Source organism: Aquarana catesbeiana, linkage group LG05, assembly GCF_042186555.1.
Source record: "Aquarana catesbeiana isolate 2022-GZ linkage group LG05, ASM4218655v1, whole genome shotgun sequence".
Lineage (NCBI taxonomy): Eukaryota > Metazoa > Chordata > Amphibia > Anura > Ranidae > Aquarana > Aquarana catesbeiana.
In genome coordinates this window covers 295,107,204-295,125,817 of record NC_133328.1, presented here as the reverse complement: position 1 = coordinate 295,125,817, position 18,614 = coordinate 295,107,204, and the positions used below count along the sequence as shown (strand labels likewise).

At 42.9% G+C, this 18,614-nt stretch overlaps 1 protein-coding gene across 3 annotated transcripts in view; it reads left to right on the top strand.

The window, feature by feature from the left end:
- Positions 1 to 16,979, top strand: part of TMEM245 (transmembrane protein 245) — a 254,346-nt gene extending 237,367 nt beyond the window's left edge. For 2 of the 3 annotated variants that reach the window (XM_073630782.1, XM_073630783.1), the window contains 2 exons: positions 23 to 217; positions 7,289 to 16,979. In XM_073630782.1, coding sequence (XP_073486883.1) covers positions 23 to 217; positions 7,289 to 7,334 — 241 coding nt within the window. In that variant the 3' untranslated portion in view covers positions 7,335 to 16,979. Of the gene's footprint in view, positions 1 to 22; positions 218 to 7,288 lie in introns of those variants that run through there. The other variant, XM_073630784.1, reaches the window with a different exon arrangement.
- Positions 16,980 to 18,614: the final 1,635 nt, after the last annotated feature.

Here is an 18,614-nt window from a genome sequence, read left to right as displayed (position 1 = left end):
ATATTTTGTTCTCTCTTAACAGAGGTGGTCATCCTTATTTGACGGGTCTGGCAGTTGCAGGAGGTGCATACTACCTAGGACTGGAAGGAGCAATCATTGGCCCTATTCTTCTTTGCATATTGGTTGTTGCATCAAATATTTATAGTGCAATGCTAGCAAGTCCAACTTCTTCCTTGCCCACACCATCATCTACACCCTGGCCTCTTCAGACTCAACGGTAAAGCTGTCGTGCTGTGTGAATTTTGAATTGTTATTGTTAAAGCTTAGAATTAAAAGGAGAGGTTTAGGACTTTAAATGAGATACACGATGCATGATTGAATAAATAATCAATGTGTAATAACGTGTTTATTAGTATAAAACAGTTACATGACATGATGCATTTGCAGTTAGTACATACAAAAATATATAGATTGTTGAGATATATATATATATATATATATATATATATATATATATATATATATATATATATTCAATATACACACATACATAGCAACAACATAATTCATATACTGTATATACATAAGCAACATAGCACATTGCACTGGATAATGATGCAAGCCAATAGTACTCCATGTCATATGGTCAATTAAACTTGCAGGAATTGCATAATGAGTTCTATACAAAAATTGTTAACCCATATATTGAAAACATAACTGCATCGAAAAAGCTTGATGCGTTCCGTGGATTCGCTCCACTTCTTCAGGAGCGATGCATGACATGGGCGGCACAGTGATGTAGTGGTTAGCACTTTCGCCTAGCAGTAAGAAGGGTCGCTGGTTTGAATCCCAACCATGACACTACCTGCCTGGAGTTTGCATGTTCTCCCTATGCCTGCGTGGGTTTCCTCCGGGTACTCCGGTTTCCTCCCACACTCCAAAGACATGCTGGTAGGGTAATTGGATCCTGTCTAAATTGTCCCTAGTATATGTATGAATGTGAGTTAGGGACCTTAGATTGTAAGCTCCTTGAGGGTAGGGACTGATGTGAATGTACAATGTATATGTAAAGCGCTGCGTAAATTGACGGCGCTATATAAGTACCTGAAATAAATAAATAAATAAAATATATGTCGGTTAAGGTAAACATGCGGTACTACAAGCTGAAGACTGCTGGAATTGTCTATCCTGGGAGCTGTGGTAAAAAGGTGCCCCCGGAAAGACCTGCAGTTGCACATCCTTGATACAGCACACATCACACCTTCTGGTCTTGGTTCCATCGGAAACAAAGAAATTGGAGATATTACCTTGTACCAATACAGACTATGACATGGAGACCACAATTTCCTGGGGGTTTCACACATGTATGCACCCGGTCTTTCCGGGGGGCCCTTTTTACCACAGCTCTCGGGATAGACACTTTTAGCAGCCTTCAGCTTGTAGTACTGTATGTTTACTCTAACTGACCTATATGTCATGCCTCAGCTCCTGAAGAAATGGAGCGAATCCACGGAACACATCAAGTTTTTTGGATGCAGTTATATTTTCAGTATATGGCTTCTCATTTTTTTTTATAGATCTCATTATGCAATTCCTGCAAGTTTAATTGACCGTATGACATGGAGTACTATTGGCTTGCATCACTAGCCAGTGCAAGTGTTTTTTTGAAGTGACACATTTTTTGGTGAATGAGTAAGGGTACAATGTACCAATACTCATTCACATGGGGGGGGGGCAGGATCTGGGGACCCCCTTTGTTAAAGGGGGCTTCCATATTCTTATAAGCCCCCACCCACAGATCCACACAACCCATACTCGCGCGTCCCCTCCCTTTCCTGACCTGCCGGGTTGCATGCTCGGATAAGGGTCTGGTATGGATTTGGGGGGGGGGGGGTCCCACGCTGGTTTTTTGTTTTTTTTTTTTGTTTTTTTGCAGGTAATTTTTTTTTTTTTTTTTACATTCAGCTGTCAGCGGGGATCCCTGCTGATGGCTGATGATTCATCGGTTGGGGTAAGGAAATGGCAGATGGCTTCCTGGCCCGCTCCTGAGCAATCAGCTATATACAGTGTTTTTAAAGGGGAAAAAAACACATCAAACGCAAAACTTGCGTTTTTGGTGTGACTCCATTGAAGTCTATTACACGCAAAACACAATCTGCTGCGGGAAAAAAGTCCCAAACCCTTTTCAAAAATCGCAGCATTGCAAAAAGCACAAATGTGAACTACATCAATAATAAACCATGGTAAATAGACTAGAGAATTTCTGTAAAATGCAAAGCGCACCAAAAAGCGCATAGTTGTGAACATAGGGTTAAAATAGAATTCATGATATGGATTTTTTGTATAGTTAGGTTGGTCCAGCTTGAACCAGTGTAAATATGCGTATTCTATACATTTGGTATCTCTGTGAAAGTGGAGAATCATTGTAGTAGTCACTGCTACTACAGTGATCGCAGCTGTTTTCTGGGTCCCGTGCCAGGTGGTTGCTTTGCTGCATAGTGAACAAAGGGAGTCGATTGCTCTTCATGGGTGCCATTCACAGAATGCCTTACATTCTTTTCAATGAATGTAAATCATTTTTGATTTGACGAGGGGGAGATAGTGACATACCATTCCACATTTCGACCTCATTCAATCAAAGAATGCCTTTCATGGAGAAAAAATGTTTCTGTGAATGGTACGCATTCTAAGTGAACTTATTCACTGAAATAAATCCAATCCATCAATGGTGGAAGTGCTGAACCAATGCCTCCCAATGGTCAGTGTGCAGTTTGGAAGCTGTTCATGCAGGACCCAGATGATTGCAGCTATTGTAGTAGCGCCAACTACTATGATTATTTTCAACTTCCCCAGTGGCCCATCATTTCTGAGATATACATATTTACAGTGTGCTAAGCTGGACCAATGTAAGTTTGTAATACAGATAAATCCTAGAGTTCGGCATTAAGGGCAGAAGCGGTTATTCTACCTTGTTGCCTCTAATTTCTCCTAAAGATGTTTGGTACTATGTTCATAGGTGGTATAGTGATTTGTGTTGGTGTTAAGTGTCTGCTCCATTCTCTGTTTGCAATCTGTATATAGGTCAACTTGCATGTTTTTTTTAAGCATTCTTTGAATGCCGCCCGCGTGGAATGGCTAACCTCCTGTGTTGAGAATGCATCAGGCTAGCCACTCTACTATAGTGATTTTCAGATTTCAGGGGGATTGGCCGGGTATAGTATATACATAGTTACATGGGTCCAAGCTGGACCAGTTTAACTATGTAAAAATGTACAATGCCTGGAGTTTTTCTTTAAGCAAACAGCCAAATACACATGCAAGATTTTTAAATGTGAACTGTCTTACCTGCCAAAGTTCAGTTAATCTTGCAATTTAATCCAGTCCTCCCACTTTCCCATCATATAGTGTTGCCAAGTTGCTCACCCTAAATGTTCAACAGTATGGTTTGCTAAGTGTCTTTCTCACCTTACCTTTGCACTCACATTTAGGAACTTTCCACTATCTGTGTTTCCTTTCACACAGCATACCTGAAAATATATATTTTTTATAATCAGGATTATACATAGGGCAGCTGCTATTAATTTGAATATATGGCAATGTAAAGATATGGGACTGGAGGACAAAACTGAGAAATACGTCTTGAGATCATTAATTCTTTGTTAGGACAGACAGCTCTGTACATCTAGTTAACATCTGATAATAAAACTTGCCAGCACAGTACATACAACTCCCCCTGCCCTCTCATAAACATTACATAGCAACGGAGAACTAAGTAGGATTTTTCCATCTGGAGTTTTCAGAAACGAGCATTTAAAAAGGTATTTCACAATTTTTAAATTCTTCTATTCTGAGTGAATGCGAACATGTAACAAATAAATAAAAAATAGATGTTATCCCAGTTTGACTGCAAAACTGGAAGAAAACTTTATGGACCTAACCTGCTATTTAGACTATAAAGGTTCAACACCTCTCTAATGAAGTAGTCACTCTGCTCACTCTTCTCTAGCCTTCTATCATTAAGATCTGAGTGTTAAAGCATTTGTTAACCCAAAAAAAAAATGGATCCTGCTCCTTTAAAGTATGATATGACATCCTGTCCTGTGTCATTTGGGCCCCTGTAACACCTAAAAATCCTGGCTGATCCTGCCATTTTCTCCCCACCCCTCTGTATACTGACCACGGCGTATCATGGCTGCTGAGACCAGACACCGTGGTCAGTTTATGTGCCTCTGTCATCAGCAGCCTGCTATCTGCTCTCCTCTGCTCCTGTGTCCTCCTCCCCCCTCCCCTCTCTGTGTGTGAGCCATCCCTCCCCCCTCCTGCTGCTCTCATAACACTAACCTGTATACACCATCAGCACTGCCTCCTATTGCAGTGTCCCTCTCTGTGAATGATTTATAAATTTAAATGCTGTAAATACCTAATTTAAGAGCAGAGATTGCGATCACATGACCAGTCAGCTCTCCCCTCCAGACTGACATCAGTAGAGGAAGCTCAGCCCCTGCCCATTGCATCTCTCAGAGAAGAAAGGAGAAAGCTGGCCAGTCATGTGATCCAGGGGCGGATCCAGAGTCTAGTCTCGGGAGGGGCTCTGCCAGAAAATATATTTTTTGGGGTAAATCTATCGGGGAAATGGCTGGTGTTGGCGCTTCAATCATCACGGCACCATAGTTGTTATGGTGTCAGGATGATTGAAGCGCATTATTACTATTATTACATTGTTATAAAAAATTAAATAGTTTAACTCACCATAATGCAGAATCAGTGGGAGCCCCAAGTGTGTCACTTGTCACCAGATGCAGATTGTCACTTGCCACGTCGCCTGCCACACGTTGCGGATTGTCACTTGCCACGTCGCCTGCCACACTTTGCGGATTGTCACATCGCCTGCCACCAAATGCGGATTGTCACTTGCCACGTCGCCTGTCAGATGCAGATTGTCACTTGCCACGTTGCCTGCCACCAAATGCGGATTATCACTTTCCACGTCGCCTGTCACCAGATGCAGATTGTCAATTGCCACGTCGCCTGCCACCAAATGCGAATTGTCACTTGCCACATCGCCTGCCACCAAATGCGGATTTTCACTTGCCACGTCGCCTGCCACCAAATGCGGATTGTCACTTGCCACGTCGCCTGTCAGATGCAGATTGTCACTTGCCACCAAATGCGGATTGTCACTTGCCACGTCGCCTGCCCCCAAATGCGGATTGTCACTTGCCACGTCGCCTGTCACCAGATGCAGATTGTCACTTGCCACGTCGCCTGTCACCAGATGCAGATTATCACTTGCCACGTCGCCTGTCACCAGATGCAGATTGTCACTTGCCACGTCGCCTGTCACCAGATGCAGATTGTCACATCACCTGCCACACATTGCGGATTGACAGTCACTTGCTCTGTCACTTTCCTGCTAAGGTGGTCTCTTGTGTCCCAGAGTCAGGCAGCAGAATACCAGTCAGGCAGCAGAGAGATGATGTAATCGCCCGCCGGCTCTCTCATCACCCTCATTCTCGGAGGGAGCAGTTGCCCCCCCCCCCGATCCGCCCCTGATGTGATCTCAATCTCGGCAGTGAAATTAGGTATTTGCAGCATTTAATTTTTTAAATCACACACAGAGGGAGATACTACAATAGGAGGCAGTGCTGATGGTGTATACAGGTTAGCGTGGCTTAATAACCACTTTAAGCCTAGTACGTTCGGTTCAATAAAAAACAGCAGACGTTTGGCCTGTGTGTATGGCAGCCGGTTGCACTAGCATGCTGGAAAACTGCAGGGGGGAGGTGTCCCCCTGTCAGAAAATAGCGGGGAGATTGCTGTGCTAGCATCAGATTCTTAGTACAGGATCTCCACCTGAGCTGTCAGGTTTTTTTGTTTTTTTTCGTTCGACCTGCTCATAGTGTGTGCTAGGCACTAGACCAGTGATGGCAAACCTTGGCACCCCAGATGTTTTGGAACTACATTTTCCCCGATGCTCATGCACTCTGGAGTGTAGTTGAGCATCATGGGAAATATAGTTCCAAAACATCTGGGGTGCCAAGGTTTGCCATCACTGCACTAGACTGAAAGCACTGTGAAAAGCATTAGGAACTGATTAGTTTGTTTCTGATTCTTTCCCCCCTAATATAAGTTTTGCCGTGCAAGGTATCATAGAAAGGTAAGGTAAAGACAAGTTTGGTTCTAAAGCAGCGGTTTTCAACCTGGGGGTCGCAACCCCCTGGGGGGTCGATTGCCGATTTGCCAGGGGGTCGCGAATCCTGGCCAAGACGGACCCAAAGATACTGTGTTACGCCGGAGTCTGTCCATCTCGACCAGCAAAATGTCACTTCCGGGAGAGGAGAGACCGCATGGAAGTGACGTTCCGTCAGCGCCATCTTGGTACTCTCATCCGCAGTGAGGCTACACTTAGAAGTCGGCAAGTGGACATCTTTTTACACCCACCGAAGTCCGCTTGCTGAGGACGAGTCTACCAAGATGGTGGCGAGGAAACGTCTTTTCCGGTTAACACAGACAGCTTGCTGATTTTGACGGAACACCAGTGATTTGGTAAGTCAGAGATACTAATTAATAAAAGCATTTTTGTAAATCAATTGCCGCCACTGTGCCCATCAAACGCCGCCACTGTGCCCATCAAATGCCACCACTGTGCCCATCAAATGCCACCACTGTGCCCATCAAATGCCGCCACTGTGCCATCAAATGCAGCAACTGTGCTCATCAATCGTCGCCACTTTGCCATCAAACGCAGCCTCTGTGCCCATCAAACGCAGCCTCTGTGCCCATCAAACGCCGCCACTGTGCCCATCAAACGCCGCCACTGTGCCCATCAAACGCCGCCACTTTGCCATCAAACGCAGCCTCTGTGCCCATCAAACGCAGCCACTGTGCCATATCAAATGCTCCCACTGTACCATCAAATGCTGCCCCCGTGCCATTTCAATGCTCCCACTGTGCTCCGCCATCTGCCCGGCACTTACCCTGTCTCTTGGTGGGGCATTTTATTCATTTGTAACTTATATGTTAAATAAATATTTTGCGCTGTATATTACAGATTGTTTTAGTGATTAATCACTGTGCTGTAAGATGTTAAATTTGTAGGAATGAAAATACATCCTGTATATCAGATATTTATATTTCGATTCATAACAGTCGCAAAATTACAGCAATGAAATGACCAACAAAAATAATTTTACTGTTAGGGGTCCCCACAACTTGGGAAATTTTAAGGGGTCACGGCACTAGAAAGGTTGAGAACCACTGTTTTAAAGTATACTTTGTTTAAGCAACAGACTGTTGACAAATATGAAAGTAATATCCTTTCTATTTTTGTATTTTTTTTTTATTATAGACCATGTAAAGAAAACCTTCAAGAGACGAGGAGTGAAACAGAGTGACTTTGACATCCTAATGGACCTTAGGAGCGGCTACCTTTTTCGTACTCTTTGTAAAAGTTGCTTCTGGGTGTCTTTATGTTCAGGATGGGTATTTTAAAACTAACAATGACCCATCAGTAAAACAACTGACAACAAAAGAGAGTACACTATTGATTGACATGCCTAACGAAGGAGTCTGCATTTGCACTGAAGTAACTTTCTACTTGACTATTGCTTTAAACACAGCTCACGATTAATTTTATTAAGTATTGTTTGTGCGCACATATTAACTGACGGGAACTTTCACATTGTAGCAATATTCATTACTGTGTGCGAGTTGAAGAAAAATGTGTATATTCGGAAAAAATATTCTGAAATTGTGTTTTTTAAAAAAATAAAAAAGTGGCCAACTTTATTGCACATTAAGCATATTTAAATGCAAGTTAAAAAAAAACTTTTACTAGCTGTAATTGTTCTGATTAACAGTGCCTTGCAATAGTTTTTATAATCTTAAAGTCTTTATTTTTACTGAATAATATTTTAAAATGTTTTGTTAAATGTAGAAAAATGGGGAACTGAAATGTGTTCTTTATTGAATTCCCACACTTAGCAGAGACAACTTTTGTAGTAATACCAGCTCTGTATTTTGCAAATAATGTACCGGTTTGTTTCACACAGTATTCAGAAGTTCTTTCAGTAGACCTGCTCTGTCTAGGTTTCTCGGATGTTCAGCTAAATTTAGAGTTTGTGATTAACTGATAGAAATACATAGTTAAGGAAAGAGTGAACAAAACATTATCCTACAGGTGCGTTGTTGATTTAGTTATCAGATTGTCTAAAATAGTTTGTCCCTTAACCCATTCCCAACCAGCCACCGCAGTTGTACTGCGGCAGGTTGGCTTCCCTGGTCGAACCAATGTAACTCTACGTCGGTTTGCCTTTTGACCACTAGGGGGCGCGTGCGTGCCACTGGAGGCATGCACACGCTACGCTGATGCGCGTGCCCACGATAGCTCCACACAGAGACAGAACGAAGATTTGTCAATGTAAACGGACAGATCGCTGTGCTGTTAGGGGTGAGGAATGCGATCTGTTGTTCATACTAAGTATGAACAACGATCGCTCTCCTGACCCAGTCAGTCCCCTCCCCCGCATTTGGAATCACTCCCTAGGGAACACAGTTAACCCCTTGATCTCCCCCTAGTTTTAACCCCTTCCCTGCCAGTGACATTTACACAGTAATCAGTGTATTTTTATAGCACTGATCTCTGTATAAATGCCAATGGTCCCAAAAATGTGTCAAGTGTCCGATCTGTCCGCTATAATGTCGCAGTTCAATTAAAAATTGCTGATCACTGCCATTACTAGTAAAAAAAAATAATAATAAAAATGCCATAAATCTTTCCCCTATTTTGTAGATGCTATAACTTTTGTGCAAACCAATCGCTTATTGAGATTTTTATTACCTAAAATATGTAGAAGAACACATATCAGCCTAAACTGAGGAAAAATTTTGCTTTTTTAAAAAAAAAAATTGGAGATATTTATTATAGCAAAAAGTAGAAACTATTGTGCTATATTTGTGGGAAAAAGGACGTCAATTTTGTTTGGGTACAACATCGCAGGGCCATGCAATTGTCAGTTAAAGCGACGCAGTGCCGTATCACAAAAAATGGCCTGGTCCTTGAGCAGCCAAATCTTCTGGGCTGAAGTGGTTAAAATCCTTCTGCACAAAACAAGGAAGAGACTTGTATGAGAGTCAAATGTTCAAGCAAGGTGAACACTGGCAATTAGTGTTCCTGAACCCTTTCTTTACCTGGCTCCCCTGAGCACAGCCCAAACACTACCCCAAGTGCCCCTTGCCTGCTTCTTTTAGGCTAGGTTCACACAAGTGAATTGGATGCGTTTTGAACCGCATCCAATTCACATGGTATGTGGAAGAACATTGCTTTGCATTGTGCCTGTTCACACATGTCCGGTGCAGCCGAAGTGGGGATTCAGTGTGAATTGAAAATTAGTCCTGTCAGTTTTGTGAGCAGTGCAGTCTGTCTCAGGTGCGAATTCAGGCCCATTGACTTCTATGGGAACGCTTCTGAATCGCATGTGTCATTCGATTGTGAACAGGATAAAATCCTGACCTGATCCTGTTAAACTGACCTGAAATGCTGAACGACTACTTTGTCAATTAGCTGTGAAAATGGAGCTTCAACTCACACTGCACATGTGTGAACCCAGCCTTAGGGCTTATAGAACTACACAAGCTATGATCTTGACACTTGCTGTTGCCTGTTAAGCTAAACACTGTAGGACAGGGATATGCAATTAGCGGACCTCCAGCTGTTGCAGAACTACAAGTTCAATGAGGCATAGCAAGACTCTGACAGCCACAAGCATGACACCCAGAGGCAAAGACATGATGGGACTTGTAGTTTTGCAACAGCTGAAGGTCCGCTAATTGCATATCCCTGCCGTAGGAGATATACCTACTGAGATTTGCACCGCGCTCTTGGCAGCAAACAGCCAAGTGCAGGTGTACACCTTTGGAGTACTGTAAGGTTCAGTAAAATCTAAGAGCATCAGGTTAAGGGACTGCTGCTGGGTGATGCAAAATACAGGCAAGTACTGCTAGCAAATGTGTCTTAAAAAAAGCAAGTTTGGGTAAAAAAAATTACCTTTTAGTAAGACACTAAAGCCAGAGTTACGTGAGTAAATCAAAAACAAAAAGATGGCAGTTTGGTTGTGAAATGGTTAACATGCTTGCCTAGCAATGATGGTGTCCTGGTTCTTTATTCCTATACTATCTGCACAGATTTTAACCTCCTGATGCCTGACTGCAAATCAAATCTTAAGGCTCGAATGCAGTTTGCAACTAGTAAAACTACATATCTTTGCAACTACTCGGTGTATACAGGTAAATGATACCTTAAATATATATTTTTAAGGTACCAGTAATATATACCTAACCACTTCAGCCCCGAAAGAATTTACCCCCTGCCTGACCAGGCCATTTTTTGTGATAAGGCACTGCGTCGCTTTAACTGACAATTGCATGGTGGTGCAATGTTGTACCCAAATAAAATGTATGTCCTTTTTTCCCCCACAAATAGAGCTTTCTTTTGGTGGTATTTGATCATCTCTGCGGTTTTTTTGCGTTATAAACAAAAAAAAGCGACATTTTTGAAAAAGACACAATATTTTGTACTTTTTGCTATAATAAATATCCAAAAAAAAAACAAACAAATTTCTTCATCAGTTTAGGCCAATATGTATTCTTCTACATATTTTTGGTAAAAAAAAAAAAGCAATAAGCATATATTGATTGGTTTGCGCAAAAGTTATAACGTCTACAAAAAAAGGGATAGATTTATGGCATTTTTATTATAATTTTTTTTTTTTTTTTTACTAGTAATGGTGGTGATCTGCGATTTTTATCGGGACTGCAACATTGCGACGGACACTTTTAACACTTTTTTTTTGGGACCAGTGATACAGTGATCAGAGCTAAAAAATAGTCACTGATTACTGTATAAATGTCACTGGCAGGGAAGGGGTTAACACTAGGGGACGATCAAGGGGTTAAATGTGTTTCCTAGATGTGTTCAAACTGTGGGGGGGATGTGGCTGACTAGAGGAGGCGAGAGATCGTTGTTCTTAGTAGGACACACGATCTCTCTCCGCTCCCCTGACAGAACCGGTATTTGTATGTTTACACACACAGATCCCGTTTCTTGCTCTGTCACAAGCAATCGCGGGTGCACGGCGGTCACCGTGCCCACCGGGCACATGCGCGCACCTGCTACAGCGTCTTAAATAACCTGCGTACAGCTACGACGGCTCGCGCAGGGGAGCCATCCTGCTGCAGTATAACTGCAATGGCTGGTCGGGAAGGGGTTAAACCATATACCATATATTTGTATATTCAGCCTAGGTTCCCATTTGGTTCGATTTGGCATGCGATTTGACATGTCAAATCACATGCCAAATCGGCAGCTATTGTCGGCAATGGCACCGTCCGAATTGGCGATGCACCAATTCCCAAAAGCAGTTTCTGTACTATTGTTGATTTCGGGGGGCCGGGGTGTGGCGATTTGTATAGACATCTGTGCAGGAACCAGCACAGATGTCTGTCAAATCGCCCCCGAAGTTGGACTGCATTGCCGGGTTGAAATCATGCAAATTCTGCTGAACTCGCACGATTTCTGACCCGCAGCAATGTGAACAGATGTTTTTGTTTACATTCTTCTTTTCTGACTTGGAGGAAGAGAAACAATATATGTTTTCTCCATTCAGAGGCGAAAGAGAGTACATTGCCAGGTTTTACTGATCAAACACTGTTTGATAGCCAATCACAGGCTATCACAGTGATCAACAGCCTGACGTCCTGGCTCTGATAATTTGTATGAGACCTGAAGCTGACAGTGACATAGTGCTATGAAGCTTGCTTCCAACACAAACGCCAGAGCAATATATGTGGTGCCTCAGAAGTTGGGCCACTTCCATGATGCTGCAAATATGTCTTATGCCAGCAATGGGTTAAGCTTAGTTTACAAAGCTTATGTTATTTGAAACGATGGTCATTATGTTTATCGGCATGACTGTCCTTATCAACTTCCATTGGCTGCCAATCCTGGAAATGTAACATTCCATATGGAAAATAATACTTTGGTGACTTGGCAAATTCAACCTTTGTGTGTTTTCCCAATTTAAGCAACCTAAAAACATTTCTGGTTGGCAACTAATCGGAATGAGACAACTTTTATGTATATGATTATCGGACTTTGTCTACAGTGGCAGCACCTACACTTCGATCCCAACAGGTTCCTCTAAATCAGTTGGAGACACTAAAGAGGGTTTTCTGGCTAATAAAGGTAAGATACATTGGAAGACTATTTTCCCCAAAAAATTAGAAAAACAATTAGTTGCAAATCAGGCTGCGTCTCCTTCAGCAAAGTCTCCACGACTGCTTTCACAGACCTGTGTGTCTGTATTCCTGAGCAGCCAAGTGTGACATTTTGCAAAGTTCAAACACAGATTTATTACTGAATATAAGACAGATTTCTTCTACAAACAGAGGCTTATATAAGAAAAATGATGACCAATCTTAACCACTTGCCTACCAGGCCAATTCTGACATTTCTCTCCTACATGTAAAAATCATATTTTTTTTTGCTAGAAAATTACAAAGAACCCACAAATATTATATATGGTTTTTTTTAGTCTGCTAAAAACTACAAGTCCCATGAGGCATTGCAAGGCTGACAGTTACAAGTATGACTTCCAAAGGCAGAGGCATGATGGGACTTGTAGTTTCACAACAGCTGGAGGGCGCCAGTTTGAGACCCCTGCCCTAGCGCATAAAATGGTGGTCGTTGCAACTTTTTATCTTGCAAGGTATTTGCGGCAATTTTTCAAACGCATTTTCTTTGGGGGAAAAAAAACAGTTTAATGCATTAAAAAAAAAAAAAATGTAAAGTTAGCCCAATGTTTTTGCATAATGTGAAAGATGATGTTACACCGAGTAAATAGATACCTAATATGTCACGCTTCAAAATTGCAAACGCTCCTGGAATGGTGCCAATGTTCGGTACTTAAAAATCCCCATAGGCGACGTTTTAAATTTTTTTACAGGTTACATGTTACAGAGAAGGTCTAGTGCTAAAATTATTGCTCTCGCTTGATCGTTCGTGGCGATATCTCACATGTGTAGTTTGAACGTCGTTTACATATGTGGGCGTGACTTTCGTATGCGTTCAATTCTGCAAGCAGGGACAGGGGCGCTTTAATTTAATTTTATTTTTTATTGTTAATTTTACTTTTATTTTTCTTGTTTGATGCTTTTTTAACTTTTTTTTTTTCACTTTTTTTCCTATTACAAGGAATGTAAACATCCCTTGTAATAGGAATAGTGCATGACAGGTCCTCTTTACAGTAAGATCTGGGGTCAGTAAGTCCCCAGATCTCACTTCTAGGCTGGGAAGCCTGGGGGAAAAAAAAAATCTCAGCTTCCCAGCCGAAGCGGCGGCATTTTTTCAAATGCAGAGGCCGGGCGTGACATCATAACATCGCGCCTGGCCTCCGAACGATCATAGAGGCTCCAGAGACCATCTGGCCCACCGGAAATCTCTATGGTCAACATCTGCCGACAGTCCGTTCCTTCTCCAGTTTGCCGATGGCAGGGGCGAGTTGGGAGAAGCAGCGTGGGGGGGACATCCCCTTCTGCTGCCTATAAGAACGATCAAGTGGCTGAACAGCCGCTATGATTGTTCTTTTGGTGCAGGGAATCGCTGGCTCTAGAAGAATATATCTGAATGAGGCCTGTAACTGCAGGCCTCATTCAGATATCACCGCTCAAAGTCAACAACGTCATATGACGTTGGGTGGGCAGTAAGCGGTTAAATATTATAAAAGTTGTGAAATATCCCATTCGGTGTCAAACAGGAATGAAAGCAAAGTGTGTGTATGTATAAGGAAAAACATTTATGTATTGATAGAAAAACATAAATACCCCCTCCCCTTTTTGTTTTTTCCACATGTTCTCAGCTGCAGAAGAGCTAGGGGAGGGGAAACAGCAGCACACTGGTCTTCCCAATGAATGACTAAGGGTAGGGGGTTGTCAGGACAGTCCTTGGGGAGAGCAGGCTGTGTTTTTAGCACAGCTAAAGCATGGGCCATGCTGTGCTCTCATGCCTAGTGTGGTCAGTTTTTGGTAGGAAGCAAACTGGCAGCAATAACAGGTATTTCATACAAAGGAAGCAATACAAAGAGAACAAGATACCTTTTCATACAATTACATGGTACAGCAGGCACATATGAATATAAAAAATGTTGGGTTTACATATTCTTTAACTAAATAAACTCTGTTTAAAAAAAAAAAAAAAAAAAAGTCACCGGGGCAAAGTGACAGTGTGTCATTCAGTGAAATGAGAGAACTGGTTCGGAGTCTGAATACTTTTGCAGGGAACTTTGTGTTGCTCTAGTTGGTCCAATGGAGCATGGTAATTTCTTTGCCAGTATGCCTGAAATCTGTAATTGCTCTTTGAAGTCTTAAATGGCTACAAGATTTTACCGAGATATGACACGGATTCAACAATTCTGCCTAAGCACATTCTGTGGCCCTTATATAAATATAGGAAAGGGCAACGTGACGCAACAGCCAGTCATCAAACATTTTTAAATGTGGAATAAAGTTAGCCCTTTCTACTGTACTTATTGGTGTGACAGTTGTAACTTGTTTATGTTAGAGGGCTAGTCCACCTTTATTAAGAACAAAAACAAAAAAACTGCCTGTGCAGGTAAGGGCTGTCAGTAGATAAAAACAAAGTTTAATACCCTTGTTATAGGTGTAGGCCATTTACATAGCATCTGAAGTCTGGCCAAAAAACAGCTGGCATCCCCTTGTCCTATCTTGTTGCTTGGAGATTGCTGAGACTGTCCCTGCCATTACTGCTTGTCCCCACCACAGGAGCAAGCTGCTTTTCTGATTCAAATCCCCTCACATATGCTCTCTCTCCAATCATTGTAGCTCTGGGCTTAATTGTGCATGTGCGTGGGTTTGAGGTCTTCCTCTTGTGATGGTGGGGGTGAGTGGAACAGGTGGGAGCATCTTGGCAACATTCTAGCAACAAGGCAGGACAGGGAGATGCCTTCTCTGGGAGTTTTTCAGCCAGCCTTCATGAGGTACATACACTCACCAGCCACTTTATTAGGTATGCTTTGCTAGTACTGGGTTGGACCCCCTACTGCCTTAATTCTTCATGGCAGAGATTCAACAAGGTGTTGGAAATGTTCCTCAGAGATTTTGTTCCATATTGACAAGATAGCATCACACAGTTGCAGATTTGTCAGCTGCACATCCATGATGTGAATCTCCCGTTTCCACTACACCCCCCTGGTGCTCTATTGGATTGAGATCTGGTGACTGTGGAGGCCATTGGAGTACAGTGAACTCATTGTCATGTTCAAGAAACCAGTATGAGATGATTTGAGCTTTGTGGCATGGTGCATTATTCTGCTGGAAGTAGCCATCAGAAGATGAGTACACTGTAGTCATAAAGGGATGGACATAGTCAGCAACAATACTCAGGTAGACCGTGGCATTTAAACAATGCTCAATTAGTACTAAGGGACCCAAAGGGTGCCAAGAAAATATCCCCCACACCATTATACCACCACCAGCCTGAACTGTTGATACAAGGCAGGATGGATCCATGCATTCGTGTTTACGCCAAATTCTAACCCTAGCATCTGAATGTCGCAGCTGAAAACGAGACTCATTAGACCAGGCAACATTTTTCCAATCTTCTATTGTCCAATTTTGGTGAGCTTGTGCAAATTGCAGCCTCAGTTTCCTGTTCTTAGCTGACAGGAGTGGCACCCTGTGTGGTCTTCTGCTGCTGTAGCCCATATGCTTCAAGGTTCGATGTGTTGTGCGTTCAGAGATGGTATTCTGCATACCTTGGTTGTAACGAGTGGTTATTTGAGTTACTGTTTCTTTTCTATCATCTCGAACCAGTCTACCCATTCTTCTCTTCAGCAAAGCATTGTTGTCCACGCAACTGCCACTCACTGGATATTTTCTCTTTTTCTGACCATTCTCTGTAAACCCTAGAGATGGTTGTGCACGAAAATCCTGGTAGATCAGCAGTTTAATTACTCAGACCAGCCCGTCTGGCACCAACAACCATGCCACATTCAAATCGCCTTTCTTCCCCATTCTGATGTTTGGTTTGAACTTCAGCAAGTCGTCTTTACCATGTCTAAACGTCTAAATGCATTAAGATGCTTCTTTGTGATTGGCTGATTAGCAGTTTGTGTTACCAAGTAATTGAACAGGTGTACCTAATAAAGTGACTGGTGAGTGTATATCATATTTGTTATTTAAAAAAACAAATCAACCTTACTATTTCTTTAACCGCTGTACATAAATGGCCAAGTGGGACAAGAGATGTCCTAACTGGACGTAGCTGTCCCTCGGACACCGCACATCACAGATCAGGATATGGGCTCTCTGATTGGCCCTCCCGATCATGTGATAGCTGCATCCAATCAAAGCCATCACACAATGTAAACAGAGGCATGTGGCTGTTTGCCAGCTCTCCACCTGAGCTCAGTGATGGGGGTGCGGGATCACTGCAGCCTGTCGTGATCTCTTTGTAGCTGATGATTTTACTGGTCAGCTACACACAGATCACACAGACTGGGAGCCATCCCACACCAGTGCATCAAGCACCATCTGTCCCTGTCCACAGTGCACATCAACGTGTGTACTAGTGTCCCAGCAACATCTGTCACAGTGCACAAAAACATCTGACACAGTATCAGATAATTAGAATTTTAAAGAAACTAATTTTAAAGGCGAACGCACACATTGGTCCTGTACGTGTACGTAAATGGCGATCGCACCACACGAGAGGTATTGCCGCAAATGTCAGTGAGAGCAATAATTCCAGCATCAGACCTCCTGTGTAACTCCAAACTGGTAACCTGGAATGACTTATAAAGCGTTGTGGAGATTTTTAAATATCGTAGTTTAGCTCCATTCCACAAGCGTGCACAATTTTAAAGTGTTATATGTTTGGTATTTATTTACTTAACGCAAAACACCATATTTTATATTTTACCAAAAATGAGGTATTGTGTTTGTTCATTAAAATTCCTTAACATGTATTTGTAGTCAGAGTCTTCACTTGGAAATGTGATAAACCTATATACCAAGACCTGAGGTGTGCCTTGGCCTGGCTGGTCAGTATGCCTAAAAGAGGGCATACCCTGAATGAATATGAATGAAATGTAAATGAAATAATAAAAGTATGGGGGAACGGGTGGGTGGGAACCCAGAAATGATCCGACGAAGGATCTGATGGAGGAGGGGGAGGGATATATAGCCCTCAGACTCCTACAAATCCAGGCTAGCCTGCGGCCAGCCTTCAAACTTGTAGTCAGAGTCTTCACTTGGAAATGTGATAAACCTAACTACCAAGACCTGAGGTGTGCCTTGGCCTGGCTGGTCAGCATGCCTAAAAGAGGGCAAAAAGAGACCCAAAGTAGGTGTGATGTGAAAGCTTCAATGAAGGGCCAGCAACAGCCATCCGTCCAGAAAATAGCAAAAGCCTGGATGCCTACAAAAGGGGATTACGTATGAAACAGCTAAAACAGGAGGAACTCCAGCGCCCCATGTACCTGATGATGAAAGAAGGGACCCCCTGTTCAGGACCCACAAAGTTTCTCCGATCCTGACAAAAATCCAGTAAATGGTGTAGGATATGAGCCTAATAAGGAAGGTAAACATGGACATGAGAACAAACTGTTCGTGGTGAGAGGATGCATGAGGAAGGGAGAAAGAGCTGACCAGAGGAATATTGCAGAGAAGGACGTATACTTAAGTCCAATAGCAGGCCTGCGGTACGGTAATGACCACTAACCCCTTGCTTGTCCCTCTATTCTAAATATGGAGAAGTTGTGAGCATAGCAAAAGGGAATTGCCTAGAGCACCAACTGGTAACTGAGCCAAGGGTAGGAGACAGGAAGTCTGAAACACCACGAAAACCTGGACAGTAACTGGTAGCCATGCCAAGAGAACATCCCTGACTACCCTTATCATGGCTTAGAGAGGGTGAGCTGCAAAAAATGGACAGACTAACAGGAGTTTGTAGGGGCCTGAAATGCTGGTCACCTGATAGATACTTGATAGTGTTGGCAGATGGCCAAATCTGCAGAGGCAATATGCAGCAAAGGCCAGAGACAAGAACCTATGAAACCTTCCCACCCTTGGTAGAAGCCCTTGGAATACTCTGGATAAAGAACCATAGGCCAGATCGGTCGCCTGTGACCAGGCTAGCCCCTAGTTCCACATGCCACAGTGAAGAAATGCCGACATCGCCTGCAGGCACACGGAGAAGAGCAGGAGCCAGGGTCGCAGCTAACACCTCCGCTCCAGCCGAGCGGGCTATGATCCCCTCCATCCTGTTTAACAATTATAGCATGGACGTAAGAGCGCATTAAATACCGCATGAAACTGGGTTAAGAATCATGCATAGAAACATGTTCTGCTGGTGGATGGAAGAGGTTGGGACGGAGTTAGGAATAACAACCTAAAAATACTGCCCCCCCCCAGCTAAGGCCAGGAAAGGGGTACACCAGTGGTAAAACTCAGCTATGAGTTTGGTATGGTCCCACCCCTACCTAATGGGGTGCTAGCATGCACTGAACCCCCATGCGACGTTGGAGAGATGAATGCGAATTTGCTGCCTCCAGAACACGCATCATGCCCTGATCTAAGGAAACACAAACTAGAGAAAAGAG